The 12,186-nt window shown below is 46.5% G+C and overlaps 1 protein-coding gene across 1 annotated transcript in view; it reads right to left on the bottom strand.

The window, feature by feature from the left end:
- The window catches only part of sipa1 (signal-induced proliferation-associated 1), a 52,155-nt gene that overhangs the window by 24,798 nt on the left and 15,171 nt on the right, over positions 1-12,186 (bottom strand). Inside the window, 7 exon segments of the mRNA XM_080434616.1 lie at positions 690-864; positions 2,544-2,732; positions 6,328-6,452; positions 7,457-7,820; positions 11,481-11,963; positions 11,966-12,097; positions 12,099-12,185. Of these exon segments, the coding sequence (XP_080290742.1) occupies positions 690-864; positions 2,544-2,732; positions 6,328-6,452; positions 7,457-7,820; positions 11,481-11,963; positions 11,966-12,097; positions 12,099-12,185 (1,555 nt within the window).

Genomic DNA, 12,186 nt, shown 5'->3' with positions numbered 1-12,186 from the left:
CCCCCCCCACTGCGCGTCCCGTCGTGTTTTGTCAAATTATAGGAGGATAGGAGGATTGCGGTTCTATGCGGGAGGAGGACTAGCCACGGTGCGTAGCTGTAAAATGTGCTCTCATTGGCTGTAGCGAGGCTCTAGATCGGGTCCGACAGACCAAAATATCCAACATGTTTGAAATCTAAAACTTGTCGGGAACCCCTCGCCGACCGCACTTTATACACACTGCTCCTTACACACTGCTCCTTACACACTGCTCCTTACACACTGCTCCAGCAGCACCTCGCCAAGGAACACCCGATCTTGACTGAGATCGGTGGTTTTGTCGGCGATCACTAAAAAAGCTCCCCGACAGACAAATGGGGTGAAATATGGTACAGTGTGTAGGGGTCTTAATATGGTACAGTGTGTAGGGGTCTTAATATGGTACAGTGTGTAGGGGTCTTAATATGGTACAGTGTGTAGGGGTCTTAATATGGTACAGTGTGTAGGGGTCTTAATATGGTACAGTGTGTAGGGGTCTTAATATGGTACAGTGTGTAGGGGTCTTAATATGGTACAGTGTGTAGGGGTCTTAATATGGTACAGTGTGTAGGGGTCTTAATATGGTACAGTGTGTAGGGGTCTTAATATGGTACAGTGTGTAGGGGTCTTAATATGGTACAGTGTGTAGGGGTCTTAAGAGAGGAACTCACTCTTGTTGTCGAGCTGAGCGCGGTACTTCTCCCATCCTTTGAGACGGACTCTGTCTCCCAGCAGGTCCAGGAAGTTTTCGAAGGCTGGACCCGAGCTCTCGTTGTTGTACATGTCCTCCTCGCTGCTCTGGTCCGCACGACAATACATCACCCCCACCTTCCTCTGGAAGTTCAGCTGGAAACCACAACGTTTAACCAATTAATCAATGAACTAACTAATGAATTAACCACATGAACCCAGTACATCACCCCCACCTTAAGCTGAAAGTTCAACTGGAAACACAACACTCAGAACGAGGGTCCATATTGGGGGACAACATTCTGCAAAAATAGACGAATATCTGGCAAAAATAGAATGAACATTCTGTGGAAATCGGCAGAAGATTTGTAGAAATAAGAAAATCCGGCTCCCTATCCCTAATCCCTATTTTGATGAACAACATAGTAAATGTGGTTTAAGCAATGGGTCTTCAACAGGGGGTCCGGGACCCCGAGGGGGTCCTCAGAGTTACTACAGGGGGCCTCCAAATCTTTATGTGATAGAACGTTTTTTTTTTACATTAACCACTTGAACCCTAGCATCATCATTCTGAGGGGAACATTAGGCAAAAATAGCAGATCTGCAAGCTATAGTACTATAGTACTCACCCCCTGTTCGTCCAGTTTCAGCAGGGTGTCTGTGGGGGGGGGGGGTAGGGGGGTAGGGGGGGTCTATAGTACTCACCCCCTGTTCGTCCAGTTTCAGCAGGGTGTCTGTGGGGGGGGGGGGTAGGGGGGGGTAGGGGGGTAGGGGGGGTCTATAGTACTCACCCCCTGTTCGTCCAGTTTCAGCAGGGTGTCTGTGGGGGGGGGTAGGGGGGGTAGGGGGGTAGGGGGGTAGGGGGGTCTATAGTACTCACCCCCTGTTCGTCCAGTTTCAGCAGGGTGTCTGTGAGGGGGGGGGTAGGGGGGTAGGGGGGTAGGGGGGTCTATAGTACTCACCCCCTGTTCGTCCAGTTTCAGCAGGGTGTCTGTGAGGGGGGGGGGGTAGGGGGGTAGGGGGGTAGGGGGGGTCTACAGTACTCACCCCCTGTTCGTCCAGTTTCAGCAGGGTGTCTGTGGGGGAGGTGGGGTAGGGGGGGTAGGGGGGTAGGGGGGTAGGGGGGGTCTACAGTACTCACCCCCTGTTCGTCCAGTTTCAGCAGGGTGTCTGTGGGGGAGGTGGGGTAGGGGGGGTAGGGGGGTAGGGGGGGTCTACAGTACTCACCCCCTGTTCGTCCAGTTTCAGCAGGGTGTCTGTGGGGTGGGGTAGGGGGGTAGGGGGGTAGGGGGGTAGGGGGGGTCTACAGTACTCACCCCCTGTTCGTCTAGTTTCAGCAGGGTGTCTGTGGGGTGGGGTAGGGGGGTAGGGGGGTAGGGGGGGTCTACAGTACTCACCCCCTGTTCGTCCAGTTTCAGCAGGGTGTCTGTGGGGTGGGGTAGGGGGGGTAGGGGGGTAGGGGGGTAGGGGGGGTCTATAGTACTCACCCCCTGTTCGTCCAGTTTCAGCAGGGTGTCTGTGGGGTGGGGTAGGGGGGTAGGGGGGTAGGGGGGGTCTATAGTACTCACCCCCTGTTCGTCTAGTTTCAGCAGGGTGTCTGTGGGGTGGGGTAGGGGGGTAGGGGGGTAGGGGGGGTCTATAGTACTCACCCCCTGTTCGTCCAGTTTCAGCAGGGTGTCTGTGGGGGGGGTGGGGTAGGGGGGGTAGGGGGCTAGGGGGGGTCTATAGTACTCACCCCCTGTTCGTCCAGTTTCAGCAGGGTGTCCCTGACCTTGGGGGAGGTGGGGTAGGGGGGGTAGGGGGGTAGGGGGGTAGGGGGGGTCTACAGTACTCACCCCCTGTTCGTCCAGTTTCAGCAGGGTGTCCCTGACCTTGGGGGAGGTGGAGGCCAGACGCAGACAGTGCAGGTTGAGCTCAGGGATGATGAACTCCAGTAACCTCTTGGGGGACAGGCCGCGGGGGGTGGTGTGCCGCGCCGCCGACGGAACCGACTCCTCCAGGATGGAGCCTCGAAGGGTCTTCAGCTGGAAGGAGGTAGGTAAGTAAGTACATGAAACCTCTTAGCACCACATCATCATCCTATCATTCTACAAAGCTCTGTGCGTCTGTCTGTCTGTCTGTCTGTCTGTCTGTCTGTCTGTCTGTCTGTCTGTCTGTCTGTGCGTCTGTGCGTCTGTGCGTCTGTGCGTCTGTCTGTCTGTCTGTCTGTCTGTCTGTCTGTCTGTCTGTCTGTGCGTCTGTCTGTCTGTCTGTGCGTCTGTCTGTCTGTCTGTCTGTCTGTCTGTGCGTCTGTCTGTCTGTCTGTCTGTCTGTCTGTCTGTCTGTGCGTCTGTCTGTCTGTCTGTGCGTCTGTCTGTCTGTCTGTCTGTCTGTCTGTCTGTCTGTCTGTCTGTGCGTGCGTCCCCAAAACTCTTCTGCCCGGTTCTCCTCAGTGGCTGGAGCAATTGATCTGCATTTGCACACAGCCATTGACCATTACCATGTGTTACACACACACACACACACACACACACACACACACACACACACACACACACACACACACACACACACACACACACACACACACACACACACACACACACACACACACACACACACACACACACACACACACACACACACACACAGACATTGACCATCACCATGTGCACGGAACACCGACACCCGTGTTTCTCTTCCCCCAAATGTCAGCTGTTTATTAGCGTTTTTGTGTTGGCTGTCTCCACCACATCCGTGAAACAAGCGCACCACGACGCACTTTGGGTGCTCATGTCCCCCGACGGGTATGGTCTAGTTCATACATGGGCAACTGTCGGCCCGGGGGCCACATGCGGCCCCCACCTCCACTTAATGAGGCCCACAGGTTAATATCAGAATAGTGATTATATTATTGATTTCAGCTGTTATGATTCAGAACATGAAAACATGACCCGCTTTAATGACTTCAGTCTATATTAGTAGCTTAATGACTAGTATTAACATTCTGTTTTTTATGGTCAATGTATTTGTATTTAAGTTCATAAAGTTAACATAAGTATAACTAAATGTTATATCCTTTTCGTTCAGATAGATCAGGAGGACAAACACAAACACGTTTCAGCACAAAGCCTTCCTCAGGAATCCAAAACATTTCAAATGTTGACATCTTTTACAACTAAAGGTTAAATGGACTTCTTTTCCAGCATGATGTCCAGACACTGGTTCACTGATGCATTAAGATGGAACCAGAACCTCCTCTGAGACACACATCTTATAATGAGCTTTAGCATCTTATATCCCTCTTATCTTATCTTATAATGAGCTTTAGCATCTTATATCCCTCTTATCTTATCTTATAGCCTCCTCTGAGACTCAGTGAGTAGATCTTATAATGAGCTTTAGAGAGGAAAGGGCCAATTAAATGAAGATGAAGTGCTCCCTGTGTTCAGCAAGTTAGGAGACAAGCTGTCTGTCTGTCTGTCTGTCTGTCTGTCTGTCTGTCTGTCTGTCTGTCTGTCTGTCTGTCTGTCCAGGGCTAATCTTGCAAACTGCTGGGTCCTTCACACTGCCAGTACATAATGCTTTATACTTAATTGAACTTAAAGTCTATAAACGTCAATGGGGCTCTGATCAGTATTATGTCTGATCAGTATTATGTCTGATCAGTATTATGTCTGATCAGTATCATGTCTGATCAGTATTATGTCTGATCAGTATTATGTCTGATCAGTATTATGTCTGATCAGTATTATGTCTGATCAGTATCATGTCTGATCAGTATTATGTCTGATCAGTGTCATGTCTGATCAGTATCATGTCTGATCAGTATTATGTCTGAACAGTATTATGTCTGATCAGTATTATGTCTGATCAGTATTATGTCTGATCAGTGTTATGTCTGATCAGTATTATGTCTGATCAGTATTATGTCTGATCAATATTATGTCTGATCAGTATTATGTCTGATCAGTATTATGTCTGATCAGTATTATGTCTGATCAATATTATGTCTGATCAGTATTATGTCTGATCAGTATTATGTCTGATCAGTATTATGTCTGATCAGTATTATGTCTGATCAGTATTATGTCTGATCAATATTATGTCTGATCAGTATTATGTCTGATCAGTATTATGTCTGATCAAGATTATGTCTGATCAGTATTATGTCTGATCATTATTATGTCTGATCAGTATTATGTCTGATCATTATTATGTCTGATCAGTATTATTTCTCAGTATTATGTCTGATCAGTATTATGTCTGATCAGTATTATGTCTGATCAGTATTATGTCTGATCAGTATTATGTCTGATCAATATTATGTCTCTGTCTCTCTCTCTGGTTTCAGAACCATGTCCTCTGTGTGTTTCAGTTAAATCCCTTTTAGACAGTGAAATAAATGTATAAACTGACCTCTGTAGTTCTATAGATGATTCTATAATTATAAATAAATAAATACCTCTGTAGTTCTGAAGATGATTCTATGATTAAGCAATATTACACAAGAGGGTGTGCTTTACCGTCATTATTGGCACGCCAGTGATGCGGTCAGGAACGAGGCGGAGCTGAGTTCCGCAAGCATCACTGAAGTGCCAATAATGTAGGTAAAGCACACCCTCGAGTGTAATATTGCGATTATACAACAGTTACCAACAAAACACATCCAAATATATTCATATTGTGGGGCAATTCATAATAAAAATGTTTCGCTATTATCCGTTTCCCTGTAAAGAGAAGAGTTTATTTGACTGAGACATTAAATAGTCCCTGTAGCAGCGCTCTGAGGCACCGTCTCATCAACACAGCTGATTCCAGTAGGCTATATGCTCCGTCGTACGACCGTGTGGAACATATCTCTCATTTGGTTTCGCGTTCTCCTTCTCATCCTCTTTTTCTAACCATTGATCAACTGTAAGTCCACCAAATAAGTCAAAATTAACAACATAGTCCATTTTGCGTAGCTGTTTGTTCTCCGGTGGCGGCGGTGGGTCAGGCTACTGTCTGTTTGTTTTCCTACCGTGGGACAGCGTGACGTCACAGCACAGCTGTGCCATATATGGTCTAATCAGGTGCGGACTAGCCTGACACTCAGCCTGAATTTTCATTTCGTTTCACTCCATTATTCAGTCTGAAAGCCCTCTCAATGCAGCGGAGTTCTGAGATGGGGGCGTGGTCAAAGTGGGACTCCACTATGAACCAACGCGATTGGTTCATACTGGATTGTCCCGATCCCGATTCGTCGTACAGATTTTCAACCGAGAAACACCCGCCTTCGAAAGCGTCACCAGACCCTGAATGCTAGGCAAAGGATTCAGGGGGTGGAGCCAGGCTAGGTGCGGACTGCAGTGCGGAGTGATTTATTAATGTGGTTTGAAGCACGGCTAGATAGCTATTTCAACCAATCAGATTGCTTGGTCGGAACTACCTGTTGTATAATTATAATTAAATAAATACCTATGTAGTTCTATAGATGATTCTATAGTTATATTGACCTCTGTAGTTCTTTATACTGACCTCTGTAGTTCTGAAGATGATTCTATAGTTATATTGACCTCTGTAGTTCTTTATACTGACCTCTGTAGTTCTGAAGATGATTCTATAGTTATATTGACCTCTGTAGTTCTTTATACTGACCTCTGTAGTTCTGAAGATGATTCTATAGTTATATTGAGCTCCACTGGTCCCTTCCTTCTCCTCCCGTCTGAAGCTGATGGCCACGGGACCCAGACGGTCATCCATGCCGAAGAAGTTCTGATGCTCTGGACAAAAAAACAACGTTTCTTATTAACATTATATCCTATTCTATACAAATACCTCACACACACATTATTATTATTATTATTCATATTCTTCATATAGAAGTATTTTACTTAGTTCTCACCCGTCATATTAGCCATGGTTCACATGACGCTCGTCTGTCACAAGCGTCATGGAACCACTTGTTCCTGGTTTGAGAATATTTTACCTTTACATCTGCTACATCTACATAAACGTTCACATTTCAAATATAAAGTGCTGACCCCCAAGCCACTTGATGTAACAAGTTAAAGCGGCCCGGTCTAAGTACCCGTATCCTCAGTATTGTTCAATAAAAAGCATTTTAATCCGATTGGCGGCCATTTTCAATTCTTTTTTTTTGTATCAGAGTGCAATACACCTCCCAACCGATAGGGTCTCGTAGTTGGAAGCATATGGAGAAAATTCGGAGAAAATGGCCACCGATCGGATTAAAACGCTTTTTATTGAACAATACTGAAGATACAGGTACTTAGACCCGGGTGCTTTAACTTGTGACATCCGTGGCCGTGGGGTCAACACTTTATATTAGAAATGTGAACGTTTATGTCGATGTACGGGTTGTAAATGAACGTTTATGTAGATGTACGGGTTGTAAATTAACGTTTATGTAGATGTACGGGTTGTAAATTAACGTTTATGTAGATGTACGGGTTGTAAATGTGAACGTTTATGTAGATGTACGGGTTGTAAATGAACGTTTTTGTAGATTTACGGGTTGTAAATGAACGTTTATGTAGATGTACGGGTTGTAAATGGAAAATATTCTCAAACCAGGAACAAGTGGTTCCATGACTCTCCTGATATGACAGTCATGTTTCAGGGCTACCGTCATATAGAAGTATTTTACTCAGTACTCACCCTTCATAAAGAAGTATTTGTGGTAGTAATGGGTAGAAGTACTCAGTACTCACCCTTCATAAAGAAGTATTTGAGGTAGTAATGGGTAGAAGTACTCAGTACTCACCCTTCATAAAGAAGTATTTGCGGTAGTAATGGGCTCCCAGGTCGGCGTGTTCTATGAAGTAGTTGCTCTTCCCTTGCGTCTGGACGCTGCTCTCTCGCGGTTCCTCCAGGACCGACACGGCGTCGTTGGGACTGCGGAGGCTGAGCCACAGGCCCCTCCTCCCGCCCTGCGACCAGCCCAGCCCCGCCCTCTCCTCGCCGCCCATCTCGTTACGGAAGTGCGGGCAGCTGAGCAGCAGCTCGTTGTCGTTGCCGTCTCCTTCGTCCAGCAGACTCAGCTCCGCCTCCTCGGCGCCCGGCACACCGCTGCCCCCGCTGGACGAACAGCCGCCCTGCGCCGGAGACGTGGAGGAGGAGGGCGCCCCCTGGTGGGGAGAGGTGGTACCATCATGACATTTTAGTAAGGTGGTCCTCAGACTCGTTTCATGTCAAGGACCCCCGAATTGATACATATTTGACCACTGAGGTGTTACCAATGATACTAATGAAGGCTCTGTTCCATTCTGGTTGTTACAATGACACTAATGAAGGCTCTGTTCCATTCTGGTTGTTACAATGACACTAATGAAGGCTCTGTTCCATTCTGGTTGTTACAATGATACTAATGAAGGCTCTGTTCCATTCTGGTTGTTACAATGATACTAATGAAGGCTCTGTTCCATTCTGGTTGTTACAATGATACTAATGAAGGCTCTGTTCCATTCTGGTTGTTACAATGATACTAATGAAGGCTCTGTTCCATTCTGGTTGTTACAATGATACTAATGAAGGCTCTGTTCCATTCTGGTTGTTACAATGATACTAATGAAGGCTCTGTTCCATTCTGGTTGTTACAATGACACTAATGAAGGCTCTGTTCCATTCTGGTTGTTACAATGATACTAATGAAGGCTCTGTTCCATTCTGGTTGTTACAATGACACTAATGAAGGCTCTGTTCCATTCTGGTTGTTACAATGATACTAATGAAGGCTCTGTTCCATTCTGGTTGTTACAATGACACTAATGAAGGCTCTGTTCCATTCTGGTTGTTACAATGATACTAATGAAGGCTCTGTTCCATTCTGGTTGTTACAATGATACTAATGAAGGCTCTGTTCTATTCTGGTTGTTACAATGATACTAATGAAGGCTCTGTTCCATTCTGGTTGTTACAATGACACCAATGAAGGCTCTGTTCCATTCTGGTTGTTACAATGATACTAATGAAGGCTCTGTTCCATTCTGGTTGTTACAATGATACTAATGAAGGCTCTGTTCCATTCTGGTTGTTACAATGATACTAATGAAGGCTCTGTTCCATTCTGGTTGTTACAATGATACTAATGAAGGCTCTGTTCCATTCTGGTTGTTACAATGATACTAATGAAGGCTCTGTTCCATTCTGGTCAAACAGAGTCAGGATGTTGACTCACTGGAAACACTCTGCTACACCAGTGGGTCTCAAAGGGTGGTCCAGGGATCCTCATGGTTCCTTGAGGGGATTCCAAAAGGACCCTTAACTCTGAGAGTACACATGGAACCAAATGGACCGTTACAGGTCTGTAACTCTGAGAGTACACATGGAACCAAATGGACCCTTACAGGTCTGTAACTCTGAGAGTACACATGGAACCAAATGGACCCTTACACCTTAACCCTTACATCTGGTTCCATGTGTACACTCTCAGAGTTATGAGGGTCCTTGAAATTAAAAGGTTTTAGAACCACCGTGCCACACTAAATGGAACAGAGCCTTCATTAGAACCACTGTGCTACACTAAATGGAACAGAGCCTTCATTAGAACCACTGTGTTACACTAAATGGATCAGAGCCTTCATTAGAACCACTGTGCTACACTAAATGGAACAGAGCCTTCATTAGAACCACTGTGTTACACTAAATGGAACAGAGCCTTCATTAGAACCACTGTGCTACACTAAATGGATCAGAGCCTTCATTAGAACCACTGTGCTACACTAAATGGAACAGAGCCTTCATTAGAACCACTGTGTTACACTAAATGGAACAGAGCCTTCATTAGAACCACTGTGCTACACTAAATGGAACAGAGCCTTCATTAGAACCACTGTGTTACACTAAATGGAACAGAGCCTTCATTAGAACCACTGTGCTACACTAAATGGAACAGAGCCTTCATTAGAACCACTGTGTTACACTAAATGGAACAGAGCCTTCATTAGAACCACTGTGCTACACTAAATGGAACAGAGCCTTCATTAGAACCACTGTGCTACACTAAATGGAACAGAGCCTTCATTAGAACCACTGTGCTACACTAAATGGATCAGAGCCTTCATTAGAACCACTGTGCTACACTAAATGGAACAGAGCCTTCATTAGAACCACTGTGCTACACTAAATGGATCAGAGCCTTCATTAGAACCACTGTGCTACACTAAATGGAACAGAGCCTTCATTAGAACCACTGTGTTACACTAAATGGAACAGAGCCTTCATTAGAACCACTGTGCTACACTAAATGGAACAGAGCCTTCATTAGAACCACTGTGTTACACTAAATGGATCAGAGCCTTCATTAGAACCACTGTGCTACACTAAATGGAACAGAGCCTTCATTAGAACCACTGTGCTACACTAAATGGAACAGAGCCTTCATTAGAACCACTGTGCTACACTAAATGGAACAGAGCCTTCATTAGAACCACTGTGCTACACTAAATGGATCAGAGCCTTCATTAGAACCACTGTGCTACACTAAATGGAACAGAGCCTTCATTAGAACCACTGTGCTACACTAAATGGAACAGAGCCTTCATTAGAACCACTGTGCTACACTAAATGGAACAGAGCCTTCATTAGAACCACTGTGCTACACTAAATGGAACAGAGCCTTCATTAGTATCATTGGCAACACAGGAAGTAAGGAAGAGGCCCAATGCCTCTCCAGTGCAAAGAGCCTGTTCATTATTATTATTATTATTATTATTATTATTATTATTATTGTCTCTGCCAGGCCGAAGGCATGGTGGAGAGTATGTTTTACCCTCCGTGTGTGTGTCCGTCTCAGCCAAGCTAACATTGGTCAAGCTTCACGTGACACGTGACAACATGTCATATAAATAGTCATAATAAACTGAAACTCCATTTTCTCCTTGTAGTTTTTTCTCCTCGCATATCACTGTTTAACGTAAACCGTTCTAACTACAACATGGATGCCCCGTTTGACACGTGGTCTTCACTGGTATAATCAGTGAGATGTCCGCGATGTTTACAAACAGTGCACAGCTCAATCTTAAGGATTTTAACAAGGTCTATGGCGACGTGAAAAAAACAAAAAAACAACAATAACACGTTGGCACTGGTGAGTACATTATGAGATTAACGTCTGGCATGGAATGTGTTAAAAGACCCAAAACAGGAACACCGGGCTGGAAGGGGTTGAAAGATCTGCAAAACAATATATAAATAAACATCAAATATGACATTTCATCATCATATGAAAACCATTCTATAGATTATTACAAAATGATACATAACTAGAAAATGTGCTCCTCGGAGCACAGGTCTCCTCCAGTACTGTTCCTGATTAATCCTGTCTTACCTATTTATATGACATATTGTGAAGCTTGACCAATGTTAGGTGTTCTCAGACAGACACACACACACACACACACACACACACACACACACACACACACACACACACACACACACACACACACACACACACGGACGGAGGGTAAAACATACTCTCCACCATACTGGCGGAGACAATAATGATCAAGGTGATGATGTCATAATAATAATGATGTCATAACAGTGATAAAGGTGATGATGTCATAATAATAATGATGTCATAACAGTGATAAAGGTGATGATGTCATAATAATAATGATATCATAATAATAATGATGTCATAATAATAATGATGTCATAACAGTGATAAAGGTGATGATGTCATAATAATAATGATGTCATAATAATAATGATGTCATAATAACAATGATGTCATAACAGTGATAAAGGTGATGATGTCATAATAATAATGATGTCATAATCACCTGGGAAAGGGGGCGGAGCTGCGATGCGGCCGACGCCCCTGAGGTGATGTTCTTCTTCCTGCCGATGCTGTCCCGGTTGGACGCCGCCTCGCTGAGGTCCAATAGGATGCTCTGTACGTCGTAGTGGGCGAAGTTCCTCACCCAGGCCCCGCCCCCCAGGCTGTCATAGGGGCCGGGCTGGGGGATGTGGGTGGGGCACGCGGCGGGGGGCGTGGCCTTGGCCTTCTTGCCCAGCCCCTCGGGCTTGGGAGGCTTGGCCGGCTTGGGGGAGTCGCCCGCCGCGGCGGGGGCGGAGCCGGCCGAGGCCACGCCCCTGAAGAAGGCGTCGGGCTCGGGGGGGGTCCCCTGGAGGCCCAGCAGCAGGAAGGGGTCCTTGAAGCGCAGAGCGTTAGGACTGAGGGGTCCCTGGGGGTCCCTCTGTCTCTCCAGAGACGACAGGCTGCCGTACTCTCTGTGCAGCAGCAGCACCTCCCCCCCCCCCCCCCCGGGGCCCCTGGCCCCGCCTCGGCCCCGCCCCCCGCTTTGCCCCCCGAGGCGTCCAGGTCCCCTAAGGTCACGTCACTGTTGCTCCTCTGCATGACGTGCCCCCCCCCTCCCCCGCCCCCCCCCGCCGGCCCCCCGGCCCAGAGAGCGCAGGTTGAGGCCCGGCACCCGGCTGGGGGTCAGGCCCCCCCCCTCGCCCCCCTCCTCGCCCCCCCCCCTCGCT

This window comes from Gymnoscopelus braueri, assembly GCF_963280865.1.
Source record: "Gymnoscopelus braueri genome assembly, chromosome: 8".
Lineage (NCBI taxonomy): Eukaryota > Metazoa > Chordata > Actinopteri > Myctophiformes > Myctophidae > Gymnoscopelus > Gymnoscopelus braueri.
Note: the sequence above shows the minus strand (reverse complement) of the source record. Positions and strands in the feature narration are given on the sequence as shown.